Source organism: Coturnix japonica, chromosome 22 (assembly GCF_054131305.1).
Source record: "Coturnix japonica strain WE chromosome 22, WE-NBRP24, whole genome shotgun sequence".
Lineage (NCBI taxonomy): Eukaryota > Metazoa > Chordata > Aves > Galliformes > Phasianidae > Coturnix > Coturnix japonica.
This window is the reverse complement of record NC_140684.1, coordinates 8,524,259-8,537,896: the sequence shown is the minus strand read 5'-3', so window position 1 is coordinate 8,537,896 and position 13,638 is coordinate 8,524,259. Positions and strand designations below refer to the sequence as shown.

General features: G+C 50.2%; 1 protein-coding gene across 22 annotated transcripts in view; it reads right to left on the bottom strand.

Annotated features, from left to right (window-relative positions):
• GTF2IRD1 (GTF2I repeat domain containing 1) overlaps positions 1-13,638 on the bottom strand; it is a 46,960-nt gene that overhangs the window by 13,559 nt on the left and 19,763 nt on the right. For 12 of the 22 annotated variants that reach the window (XM_085521760.1, XM_085521755.1, XM_015880938.2 and 9 more), the window contains exons 5-16: positions 11,014-11,197; positions 9,588-9,898; positions 9,108-9,197; positions 8,222-8,305; positions 7,313-7,496; positions 6,587-6,612; positions 4,420-4,540; positions 2,835-2,872; positions 2,562-2,642; positions 1,248-1,337; positions 923-985; positions 514-579 (exon numbers count right to left, since the gene is read on the bottom strand). In XM_085521760.1, coding sequence (XP_085377886.1) covers positions 514-579; positions 923-985; positions 1,248-1,337; positions 2,562-2,642; positions 2,835-2,872; positions 4,420-4,540; positions 6,587-6,612; positions 7,313-7,496; positions 8,222-8,305; positions 9,108-9,197; positions 9,588-9,898; positions 11,014-11,197 — 1,338 coding nt within the window. The remainder of the gene's footprint in view (positions 1-513; positions 580-922; positions 986-1,247; positions 1,338-2,561; positions 2,643-2,834; positions 2,873-4,419; positions 4,541-6,586; positions 6,613-7,312; positions 7,497-8,221; positions 8,306-9,107; positions 9,198-9,587; positions 9,899-11,013; positions 11,198-13,638) is intronic. The other 10 variants (XM_085521759.1, XM_015880942.2, XM_085521758.1 and 7 more) reach the window with 1 other exon arrangement.

Genomic DNA, 13,638 nt, shown 5'->3' with positions numbered 1-13,638 from the left:
GGAGATATCCTTAGGCACCAAAAGCAGGTAATAACCTGATTTTTGTTCATTATTAAAGAGCAGACCTCTCTGTCTTTCTCCATAAGGAGAAGGTGAAGGCATGGCAGTGACCCCAAGGCAGTGCATCATGCCACATCCCTGCATCCCACCAGCCCTCCCAGCCACCACACAGCCCAAACTGAGGGAAAATCCTCTTGGATGTATTTCAAACCATTTCTGGGTGGACCCATCAGCCCCTACTTCAGTGGGAGGAAGGCTGAAGGTCACCATGGCAATTCCTGGGCTGTGCCAGCACGAAGGCACTGAGAAAGCCAAAGGGAAGAGCTGCAATAACGAGGCCCAGGGAGACTTCAAACGTGCTCACAAGCCCAGCGGACAGTAAATGAACAAATTAGATTGCACCTTTACTCAGCAACTGGTTCGGAAATAGGAGGTGACATTTCTTAGCAATTAGGATCTCCTCGCGGCCAAAGCCAACACTTGGCATTACAAACGTGTTAATGACCAACTTACCGTATCTCGTGTTGAACAAAATTTCTACTTGTTTCCTCAAATGACTCAAAACGTCCCCTATACCATCTGCAAAAAAAGAGAAGGATGTTCTGAGAAATCAGCTGCCTCCAGCACAGCACTGATCTCCCCAGGGGGCAAGAAATAGAAGTGAATCTGGGCAAAAGATGCTACGAATGCAAGACAGAAGGAGAGACACCTCTACTCATGAGTGGAGTGGCACCAATGAGCCCCCACACCAGCCAGCAGTGCCCATAGGCTGAGCATCACGTCCCCAAAATACAGAGGTGCCTCTGTGCATGGAGGCTGAGTTCTTCACACATAACACAGGCAGCCCACCAAACACAACTGTGTCCAAACCTCCCAAAGCCTTGCAGCTATTGGAGGTGCTCCAGGATCACCAGATCCTCACCTGATCCCTCCATCTGTTTCTCTTCGCTTCGTGGCTCCTCACCAGGCCCTTTCTCTGTCCCTGCTGAGGAAAAGAAGGGTTAGCAGTGGCCAGCACCAGCAAAATCAGACCATGTATCAGTAGGAATCCTCTGGGTCACCCACATGCTGGGTTTGGCAGTGCCATGCTTTCCCCCAGGAGCTTGGTTCATACTATGGCAGCACCCAATGAGCACCACCTGCCTGAGCTCCAAACCAGACCCTGTGAGAAGGTCCTGACTCCATCACCTTGGCTTATCACCCATTGCATTGGATGACCAGTCTCCTGGATACGTAATTTCCATTACCTGCTACTGCATCTAGGATGTAGCTCGACTCCTCCGAGGCCATGTGCGTGCTCACAGGGTCATGCATCTCATCTGAACTGGGCGATCGGTCTGTGGACAACACACCATGGGCAGCTTTTGTTTCAAGTGAGAAGGGCCCCATCCCCCAAAAGAGGTTTCACAGGGAGGTGACCCATCAGCAGGGGCTGAATGAAGAGCATCCTCAGCCTGGCTGGGAGCCCCATGTGCCCCCACAGCCTCCCAGAAATGCACCCCATCTCTCAGACCAAAGGGAAAAAGTTTCATCTTAACCTCTACAGAAAGTAAAGAGCAAAAACAGCTCGAAATGATTTAATTGGCTTAACTCCATTTGGACACACAGTTCTGGCTTAAAAAGTTAATGCTGCTTGATTTAACTACTCCACCTTGGGAAGAGCATCCCACTAATTCTGCCTTCCTCCATGAAATGACACCTCCTGAAGTTTCCCTTATGTATATATGTATGCCCTCTCAATTTAAGCCTGCATCCCCTAACACCGAACTGCCCAACGCCCCTGAAGAGCCATCCAAATTTAGTATTAAATAAACCTTTAGCTACTTTAAATACTTCAATCAGGTCACTTTTTAATCATCTTCTCGCAGGACAAATAATCCCAATTTCATCAATTCCTTCTTGCACCTGAGCACTTTTCTATTAATCATCTTCACTGCCCTAAGCTGTACTCCCTTTGATTGAACTATATCTTCAAATAAGGTAATAAAAAGTGGACTCTGGACTTCAAGTGTGATCTACCCAGTGCTGGAGAAGTGATAACACCTCCTCCTCCCACACGCTGCCAGCTTGCCATGCATTAACTTTCTTCTCTTCCACTATCTGCCAAGTTGAAAATTAAAATGTTTGATCTACCGCCATGCTTTGCTCCTTTCCTCCCCCTATGGTAACCACATGTTAAATCCATTCCACGATAATCCTGGAGAGACTCCCAGGATGCCCCTGTATTAATGGGATTGGTGCACTTGGGTGCAATTGAGATTGCAGCAATTTGGGTGCAATGAGATAAGTGCAGGTGCAGTTGGACAAGTTGGACAGGGCATCACTGCTGCCCCCAGCATCACTCGTACTGGGGCTCACTGGGAGTCATGTTGCTGCCCTAATTCTGGTGAGATGATTAATTGATGTTTGTAAAGCACACTGACAATGCAAAGTGCTACCTATCCACTCACTAAACCCTAAGGACAGCTCTACTATTTGGTGAGCTACCCAGGTCTGGTAACTGCTCTAAGCGCAGCTGCTTCTCCAAACAAGACAGAAGCAGCAGGGAGCCCAGTGCCCACCTGGAACAGTGATCTGAATGATGTCCAGCTCATCCGGCTCGATTTTGATCTGCCTGATCCCACCCAGCTCTCCTGAGGTACCTACAGGGGAAAGACAACCAAAGACAATCTCCAACCTGAACCAGAGACACCGTGCCTGCAGATCCTGGTGGGCACCTGCATCACCCATGAGCCAGAGGTCACCAGCTCACCAAGCACCTCCTATTTCCTGGGATGGCATAAAATCCCCCCCCAGCACCACCACTTTGCAAGGGAAAATGAATGATTCCTCACCTGGTTCACAGCTTTCAGGAAGGCTGCATTTCTCTGACCTGGAAGGGAAAGGCAGATGAGAGGTGCTAATGGAGCGATCAAAGGGAAAGCTTTAAGCCCATGCGCGTGTGTTGGACCCATCCCAGGGGCTTTAACAGCCTCAGACCTTGCAGGCTCCATCACATTGCAGCACAGAGCAGTGCGTAAAGCCTCATTACAATGTGGTTACTCACGGAGGAAAGCAAATAGGGAGAAAGGAAAAAGTCAATTGATTCGGTAAATATTTATTCTGCCCAAAGCTTTTCTCCCCTGGATACTGGGCACTATCCCAAACTTGTGTCTATAGTTAACTTCACGTGCTTAGAAATTTATGTAAGGTGTTCAGCATCCAAATTAGATTACTTTTCATTCTCAGGATGGATATTCTCTCTGTCTTTCTTAAACAACAACTGCTTTGGCAGTAGAGGACAGAAGGGATGGCACTGGAGAGCCACAGCACTGGTCCTGTGAGGGAAAGGAGAGCCCTCCTGATGCTGCTTTGGGGGCAGAGGGTGGTTTAAAAGCACTCCTCCCTCACCTCAACCCATTCAATGGCATCTGAATTCAGGCAGTGCAATAAACTCGCCGTAAGGACAGATTTCAGAGGATGCCTTCACCAAGTGCAGTGCTTTACCCTTTGCCCCACAGCATCTGGCACTGCCCCGGACCCGGACTCTGACCTGGGTGGACCACAGGTATGGATACACTGTGCTCCAACTGGGAACAGAGCTTTCCTCATTGGCAGGAAGAACAAAGCAGGATTTGATTATTTATCAAGTACACACATCGTTTGCCTGCAGGTACATGTTATCGAGGCACTAGGAGGGTTAATTTCTACCTGCAGGACGGCAAAGCAAATTTCACACCACCACCACAGCAATGTACAGTTCCTTTGCAACCAAGAGCTAACCAGGAGCAGCATCAGGAAGGGTGGCACAAGGATGCTACTGCAAAGATGTGCCACTCGTTTTGCACCTCTTGCTTTGCTCAGCACCCCTCTGTCTCTCTTCCTGCTTGCTTTCGATCACACCAATTTAATTGCGTGGTGAGATCTCCCATGGCAAAAATTAAAGAGTGCCCTAATTGCAAACGTTAACAAATGAGAAGAAAAATGAGAAGCTTCAGGCCAGACCTCAGCCCTGCAGTGTGCTTGGGGGAGATGTGCAGCACCAGTTTCCCCTGCTCACCCCCAAGGATGATGTCTTTAATAAGGGTGGTGAAGCACTGCACAGGTGAAGCACTGTGCAGAGAGGTGGGAGATGCTCCACCCCTGCAGACACCCAGGGTCAGAATCAATGGGGCTGTCAGCTCTGACAGAGCTGAGGGTGCCCCTGTTCACTGCAGGGGGTCAGACCAGATGGCCCCTTAAGGCTCCTTTCCACCTCAAACCACTCTGAGACTCTACTATTAGTGCTGCCCTCCAGGCTAAATGCTTCCAGCCCCAGAGCTGTGCGGAGCAGATGATGATTCACATCACTCCTGCAGATAACACAGCCCCGATTTCTCTGGTTTCACCCACAATCAACAACTCCAAACTTTGTTCTTCTGACACCCAAGTGCCACTTACCTGCTGGTAGCCTGAGACGTCCCTGCCAGGTCCAGCACGGCCCCGCGGTGCGGCTCGGGGGAGATCTCCCCGGGGGGACTGGAGGGCTCCAGCTTGGTTGGATCTTTGGTAAATTTACTTCCTGGTGCCAAACATGAAAGGTGGGTTTGGAATTAAAAGCAAAACCAGAATAAGAAACCAGAGAGCTAAAAGAGCAGCAGTGCTGCATCCCCACCTCCGTGTCCTTCCTCTCTAGTCCCTGAGCTAAGGTCAAGGGAGAGGAATGGGTTTTTAAGAGCTGCCTGCTTGCAAAGAAGAGGATGCTGATTTAATTGGGTTCACAAAGGGAGAAAGGATGTGCTGCAGGGACACAAGAGGGGACTAAAGGATCGAGACACCACCAAACACTCCCTCTTCCCCTTCCCTGTCCCTCAGCAATGTGAAAGGAGTTGAAACGAAGCCTCAGCAGTGACCCTGGAGATGAAAAGGGTGATCTGATGACAAGGTAGGAAATGAGAACCAGGCAGGGAACGTGAAGGAAGTGCTGAAGGGAAGGAGGGAATGGAATTATGCAGCCAGGCTTCAGAAACCATGTAGGTGTCCTCTTAAATAGCTGTGAAGAGCCTCTGGCTGGAATCAAAGCGCCACTGCAACATCCCCACCCTTCCAAAACACATCCTGCCCCATGGGAAAATGAAGATTTCTGGCTTTAGGCCCCAGCCTGGATGGAAGGGCAGGGCTCAGGCAACAGGACCAGCAGCAATAGAGAGCCTTAAAGATGCTGTTTATCTACTGACAGGCCTTTTAATTTGTACTTTCTATGGACCGAATCTTATTCTTGCAGCAACGAAGCTTGCCTTCAGCTGCCACCCAGGGGAGTAGCAAAAATAGGTTTCCTAGCAGTGGTGGGTATTTTAATTAAAGGGTGAGCAAAAACTGCACGGGGAAGCTTTGGGCTCCTTTATAGTCGGCGAGTTAAAATACGGCTCCGCACTGAAAAAAAGTGCCTTTGCAAAAATGGCACCTCCTGACTCAGCAGATGCTTTTTTTTTTTGCACAGTCAGATGTGCTGACATGAATCACAGTGAGGCAGGTTTAATGTATTTTGCTTCTGGTAGCCCTGCGGGGAGCAGGAGGAGAAGGAGGGGCTGTCACCCATACGGATTTACTTCCTCGTTCCCATTTGCAGCTCCATGCCAAGTGACCCTGAGCTCCCAGCACTGAGCTTTCCTGCTGCAGCTCGCAGGCGTAGGCAGGCAAGAGCTGCTCCATCACCCCCCCATGTCTGGAACACCTCCCCCAAGGCAAACTGTGATGGATTTGCAAGGAAAATCCAAGCATCCAGGATGCAGTTCAGAGCTCCAAACCTTAGGGGTGGGTGACAGCTTTAAAATCATTGTCTAAAGCAAGGAAATCATAAATGGGACTCCAGAACCATGGAGGTGGGATCTCCTCCAGGCTATGCTCCCCCTGGGAGCACCCTCAGGTTGTTAACTTGGCCTGTGGGGATGTCAGAGGTGTTGTCTGGGAAGCTGGTTGGCAGCTGGGAAGAAAGGAAAACCCCAAACACGTCTTTACTTGTGAGCCAAGCCCAGGAGCAGGGCTGGGTGATAAATCCGGGAGCGCCTGGGTGCTGTTCCTGCAGCCCCTCCCCAAATCAGGGCACTGGGACATGGCAGCCTCCACTACTCCTGTCTTGCTTTATTCAATGGGAAGCACTGAATGTGGCTCCTCGGCCTCCAAAAAGCAGGATTAATTATGGGGAAAAGAAAGCAGAAGAAGCTCTCCCAGTGTTTTGTCACTGATGAAATCGATGTTTGCTGGTTTTCTTTCAAAGAACAACTGGGCAATGCCAGCACTTCCCAGGTAAAATTAAGAGAACAGTTTACCAAGCAGGAACCCAATGGTGACTCTTCTTACCCATGAAAGCACAGGAACACTGTGTGCAGGGAGCCAGCCCAGCCTCACACCCCACATATTCCTCCCTTCAACCTTTGGAACACAATTTGAGGGGTGCACAAAGCCTGTTCTGAGCCCAAGTAAAGCCAGCCTGGGTTTGGCACAGACCAGGTTTCTTCTCACTGAGTGTAAAGATGTGCCCTACACTCGGCTGTCTGCATTTCAGTCCCGCTTCTCTGGCTAATCTTACAATTCACAGGCAATAAATCAAAAGACATGAAGAACCTACCTGTGAAAATTCTCTCATCAAACATCCTAGGAGGGAAGGGGAGGAAAAGGATTAGAAAGAGATGCTTGTAATGACTGAGTTTTAGGTTTTATTTATGAATAGGATTAAACTGAGTCAAAACACTCAACTTACTCATTCCCCCCCCCCCAAAAAGGCTCTTAGCCTGTTGTGCAACCAAGCAATCTTACACCATATGCTTTTTAACTAAAGCACTTCTACATCTCCGTATAAGTCATCCTCTTCATTTAATTAACTTATTAAATGAGGCTCTATGAGGCTGGTCCCAAAAGACGTTAGGACCAAAGCAGAAGCTTTCACTCCAGCATGAAAGCAGCACCCAGGACAAAGCACCCTGCCTGTGTGTGATACATCCTCATATATCAAATCCAATAGAGGATTTCAGATGTCCACAAATGATCAGCTCCAAACACCCAGGTGTGTGCAGTAACTGTGGGTGTTTCTCCTCCCAGACAATGAAAGTCATCTGACAGTTGTGCTGTGATGGAAGGGTCCCGTTGCCATTTGAAATGCTGAGTGGGGCACCAGCCTCACAGCAGGATGACAGGGCACCCAACCAGCCCAAGCTGTGCTGAGAGAGCCAAACCAAGAGCCAAACGTGCTGCAAATGCCCCACTAATGTTAAACATACCAAGCTAACCCTGAGATACTTGACTCAGAGCAGCTCCCTCCTGCCAATGGCAGCTCCTGCAGAGGGCGGCCACCCACCTTTTGATGACAAAATGGATGTTGTGCCTCTCCTCCAGTATCCGCTTGAGTTTGGGGACGCCGTAGGTGCAAGGTCTTTTGAAGGGGATTTTGTCAGGGATGCCAATGATTTCCACTGCCTCGGGATCACATGCAATCTTCCGGTATGGGACGGGAACCATGTGGTCTAACCCCAAGGCTTCAGCTGGAAGGTGAAAGGTTTTCACTCAAACACACACACTTTTCCTTTGAGGAATGATAAAAATGAAGGTGGTCTGAAAAGCAAAGAGTGTGTGTGCAGAGCACGTGTTGTCTCATCTGCTTTTTTCCCTAGCAGGTCATTGAGCTACGCAGCTCCTGAGTCACACAGCTCATATCTCAGTTATCAGTTCACAGCCCACATATAGCACCTGTATAACTCCTGAGTTACACCTGAGGATGGCACAGGTAACAACCCACAGCCCAACCATGAGCCATATCCCATCCCTATGGAGACATAACCCCAAAGCACCTTCCATGGTCAGCACCGAAGATGCTCATAAGCAGCACAAACAGGGAAACAAAAAACACACTTGGAATAGCAATGAATTCCCTCTTTCCCTGCCACATTAATGCAATATGGCTGCACATCACTGCTCCCATTTGCCTTCAGTGCTGGTAGGTGCTGACCTGGCCATGCCACGCTCCACACCAGGCCAATTTATGGCTGAGTTATAAATTCCTCAACGGGGGAGACTCCAAATGGAAATATTGACATAACCTTCAGCAGACACCCAGACTGGGAGCTGCTGGGCTAAATGTGTTAAAGAGAGAAGGGAGCTCTAGCATATGGCTCCTGCTGCTGTGTTAGGGAACAAAAATGATTGCTATATAATGATATGCAAACCACAAGCACTGCAGATGCATAATGGGATATTAACTCCTACTCACCATATCTGCTGTTAAACAGAATTTGCACGCACTCCCTAAGGGTGTTGATATCTTCAGTTTCTTTTATAAAACTGTCCCACTTATCTATCAAAACAAAATATAAGAAATAAGGAACTTCCATATGGTTCATACACAGCAGATGCACTTTTCTCGTGCAAAGTGTTAAAGAACCAGGAAAGAGACTTTGTTGCTTTAAAATGAATTATTTCTCCCTTCCAGAACGGATTCTGCCAGGTTGGCAGATAAGGTCTGGGCTTCCCCATCCCCAGCCTGGAGCAAGATCTGCTGCAGGAATGACCCTGTAAAACATTTCAGCTCTGAAAGGAAAGACCCTCGTGGTCAGAGCTGGCTCCACCTGAAGCAAACCTCAGAAAAGCTCAGCAGTTTCACCATGGAGCTATTCCCATCCATTCTCTTTCCCAGCTTTCCCACTCCTAAAGCACAGAGGTGAGGGTTTTGGTGCAAACACGTCAGCATTTCTAGGCTGCACATCCCTGGGGTGGGGTTAGGTGTGGATGCAGCAGTCTCCTCCTCCCACTAATCCCCTCTGGGCACCACTGGCACAGTCAGATTGGGGTGAGAGGGTTCCAGTTATTTCGAAACCACATTAAACTTTCAGCTCGGGAAAGCGACCTCACCCGAGCCGTGCCCTGGTTCCCCATTAGGATTGAGACTTCTCAATGTCACCTGTGTGGTGGCAAAACTGGTCCCTCCCAGGTGGGGAAACCCTGCAATGAACAGGGTCAGATAGATCAGGGGCTCAGAGCCCCATCCAGCCTGACCCTGAGTGTCTCCAGGGATGGAGCATCCACCACCAACTCTGGGCAACCTGTGCCAGTGCCTCATTATACCCATCATAAAAAAACCTCCATGGTGGGACACCAACCTGTTTTGTCGTGGACAATGGAGAAGAGGATGCGCTTGGATGAGTGCACGTTCTGGATGAGAGGACCCCCGGAGAGAGCTGATTTCTGTCCTGGACATAAGGGAAGATGAGAAAGCAATGTTAAGAGCTCCATAAGATTGCTTATGGCATCTCAGCAAGCTCCTGGGTGTCTGCTGTGACACCAGCCCGGGGCTCAGCAGCTGTGACATGTCTCCTTCACCCACCCTGCCTCTTCACCACCCCAAACCCCAATGCAAAGCACATCCATAGCAGCACCACAGTGGCACCCAAGGCAACACTGGGGCAGAACTGCAGGAACTCCTCATCTCTGTGAGAGCTGCACAGCCTCAGGGCCAATATAATGCCCACCTTCCAGCCAAATCCCACTGGCCCCATTACACCCAGCCCCACGTGTTTCCCTCTCAGCTCCATGGGGCTTTGCACCAGGCCCTCGTCTGCGAGCAAACTCGAGGCTATTACCACAGCAGTCGCTGTACTCCTGTGAGGAAGGCACCTTCAGCTCTCCCGAGGGCCTGGGCAGCAGCACCTCACTGGCCATGGTCGCCCCGTGCAGACCGGAGGACACCTCCTGCTTTAGGTCCATGGCGATCTGCGTAGGCAGCGAGACACCATATAAGAAATTGGTCACGGCTACGGCGGGGGAAGCGTCCTGGCCCGAGGGTTTGGCCATGTGGCTGTTGGCACCGGGGTCTCGGCTGCCCTTGGGCACGAGGGAGGTACAAGTCAACTCTACGCTATGGTTCGGCTCTCTGCTGGGCTCATCCGTCGGCCTGAAGGGGAGAAAAGGAGAAAAAGAGGAGAAAACAGGTTCTGCTGGGTCCGTGGCACCGCCGGAGACCTGAGTGCTGAGCACCATGGCCTGCGTGTGCTGGGAGCTGTGCCTTGGAAGGGGAAAGATGCTCAAGGCAAAGGTGCACAGAGCTTGAAACTACGGGGCTGTGGCTCCTTGCAGTGAATTGGGTGCCTATGGAAGTTGATCGCATCCTCTGCCAGTGTTCAGGGTGGATGTGAGTAGGACGAATAAGCTGTATGAACAAATGGAAGGGGAAAGGAGAGCCTACAAATGGGCCATGCCGAGGAGGATGGGACCCCCTGCACTTCGCTCCTTTTTGCTCATGGTTTCAGAAATGACAGCAGCCACCCAACCCTCTACAGCTTCTTTGGGAACCTGCACTATTTTCTCCTTTAAGCAGAACAGGTTAGCTTATGGCAGTGCAAAACGCTTATGCCTTTTGCCATCCAGCCCCATAGCCTGGTGTGTTTAGGAATAAAACCATTTGTGGGACTGTAACGAAGCATCTGAGCTGCCTTTCTCAGCACTGAGGCCTCACGGCACTCACAGCAGGGACCTCAATCAGCCCAAGGACGCGTTTCGTACCGAGGAATTGCAGATGCTTCACATGAGAAAAGGCAGCCACGGCTTCACTAAACGGCTCAAATTCTGCGTGTCCTACTTTTAGCCATCTCAGCCTGATTTTCCAGAAGTGCTGAGCCTTCAAAGGAGGTATTTGTTAGTGCTCAGCATTTCTCTGAACGATCCAAGGTGCCTCAAGTCAGGCGAGCTCAGAGCATCCAAAACCAACAAGTCCCTTGTGAAAACATGGCCATGGAAGCCAGGGGGCTTCACCCCATTGCTGTCCCCCATTTCCCTCATCCTCTGGCACAGAAACACATTTCAGCCTAGAAAGGAGCTTGCGACATTTACATTAGAAATCTCTTTGGAGAAGAGGAGAAAGCACTGAGCGCACTGCAGCTGAGACGCTGGCAGAGTCACACAAAGCACTGCAGTTAACCTTGTGCACTGACACATGCTTCTAGCAGCAGCTCCACAGCACAGCAGTGTTACAAGAGCCCCCTCCAGCCCCACCAGGATCCCCACTGTTACCTTTTTAGCCTGAAGCGGATGCTGTGGCTGTGCTCTAAAATGGCCATCAGGGACTTCACGTCGTACTCCATGGGTTTCTTGAAGCTGATCCCTTCGGGCAAGCCGGCCACCGCCAGCAGTCCCGGCTCCTTCAGGAAGCGCTCGTAGGGCAAAGGGACCACGCTGCTCTTCCCCACAGCTTCACCTGGGGAAGGGGCACAGTTACACAGAGCAGGGACCCCCAGACCTTCAGGCAGAGCTTGAGGAGCAAACCCGAAGCAGGACCACAGGCACCACTGTGCAGAGCCCGATGGAGACACCACAAGGATAAAGCAGTCCATGTGTTTAGCCTTTCAAACTCTTTCTAAGCATTGAGGTCTCCTCACAGAGGTGGCATAGTGAAATCCTCAATTAGGGTCACTTGGTGTGAGCCCACCCCCCAAGGATCCCAGACCTGTGTCAGCAAGGGAACTGTGCTGACAAAGGAGATGTGTCATCCTCAGCTCGCGTGGGTTTCCATCTAATGTTTGCTGAAATATTCTGCATATCTTACTGTCAGTACTTTTTCTTTACCTCTTGGAGAAAAGGAAAGCGCTCTGATCCCCACTGCTGTGAGGCAGCCTTCGCTCACAAGGAAAGAGAAGAAAATCCCCAGAAGTTTCCCTCTGTTCCGTGATTTGAAGGCAGAGTGAATGCAGACACTTCTGACCATCCCTCCCCCTTCAGCAGCCCCACGAGGTGCAGGGTTGGCTGGGTGACACAAGGCACCTCTGTACCTTCGATAACCAAACCTCCCCACACAGCCAGAAACACACAGCTTCCCCTTCCCTGGCAGCACAGGATGACTACACAGCATCGCTGAGACCTGCTAAAAGGCCTGAAGAGGCCCCATGCCCACATCTGGGATGGCCGAGGCAGCATGAACCCCAGAGGAGATAGAAAACAAAGCAGTTTGGGTAAAGCAGTGCCCAGATGCAGAACATCTGGCTGCGTGGCATGGGTTCACTCCTCAGCTCCTGTCCCACTGTGGTCAGGAGCAGAGGACACTATGGGACATTTCAATAGTGATTCTCCTTAAAATCTTCTGGTTTTTCTCACTCTTTAAACAACAACAAAAAAAAAGACACACAACAGATCTGACAGAAACCCTGGAAATCCTATGGCACTGTCAGCAAGTCCTTATTAAAAGTGATTTCTTCAACATGTTCTTTGAAGCAACGCATGATAACTAATGATGTGTGACTCGCGCAAGCCATCAAGGTTCCTTATAGCTGGGCTGGATAATATTTTAATTAAGCCAATAACAGAAGTTTCAAACCAAACCTTTGAACCACAGCAGTGCAAGAAGGCTTTCTGCAGGCTCAGAAGGCACTGCTGCCTCGATACGCCGCCGTTTAGCAGCTTTCCACCTCCCACCATCTTTGCTATGGGGGGAGGACGATGCCCAAGCGGCCCCTTATCAACCCAGCACTCAGCAACTCCCCAAACACATTTTTATGGGGAGCGTGTTCCTGTCAAAGTGACCTTCACCAAGCCTTGCGCTGCCACGCAGAGGCTCACGGTTTAGCTAAAGAGAGACAATAATCATCATTAATGCCTGTTTAATAGAAGCTGGCGGTAATCAGTCATCCTGTTGGTGCGGAGATTACCCGGCTCTGGAGGGAATATGCCATCTTTTTGACTGAGCATTCTCTAAGATTTTTGTTTCCAATCCCTGTTGATGGGAAGCAACTGAAAGGATAAGAAGAAAGAAAAAGAAAAAAAAAGAGCGATAACTCCTAATTTCCTGCAGCCCTGTCAGTATTGGAAACAGAATCCCCCTGGGGCACCTCCTGCTTCTCCCTGACCAACAAGGAGAGGCTTTTCCCTGGGACCAGCCTGGGGATGCAGCTCAGCACCGTGGGAGCTGCATTAAACCCAAACACGTCTTCCACACCGCAAACAGCATCTCCAGCTTTATCCTAATGCACGGGCCATCTAGTTCATCCAGCCCCATGCAAATGAGCCCCGGTAAAACTTACATAATCTAAATACCTAATTATATAAAAGAATAATTCTCGTATTCCCTGTTGGCTTTACAGCCTGTAGCAGGAAAATGCAGCCTGCAGCTCTAACCCGAGCAGCCCCAGCTCAGCCGCTTGGCTTTCTGTATTCCCTTCTCCTCGTGACTTGGGATGAGCTCTCAAAGGCAGCAAGAGGATTTGATTACCCCTTTTAATGGGAGTATCACATCCAAACCCTTTAAGTGGTTTCAGAAAACCTCCACTTCCAATCCCGACTGCTCTGCCCAGGGGAAGAGCTGCTGTATCCCCTCCAACTCCAAAGCCTGCGACGCGTGCTTCAAACCAACAGCAGCAATGCTGTGTGCAGGTGGGAGTGGGCACTGACACGTGGAGCTACACCACAACCAGGAGCCCTACAAGTGCTCCCCAGTGAGGACCCGCAGGGGATGCTCTGAGTGCAGGAGCGCTGCCTCAGCTCCAGCATCCACAGCTTGGGCCCAGAGGGAGCTCTGCAACCCACCAGGCAACGTAGCAGCAGCCATATGGTCATCTACATTTTAATTGCAGGAGCTTTATTGCTGGGGATGATGCATGTGTTGGAATGGCACCAGCTTGTCTCTCAGAGCCGAGAAAATCATCTTTT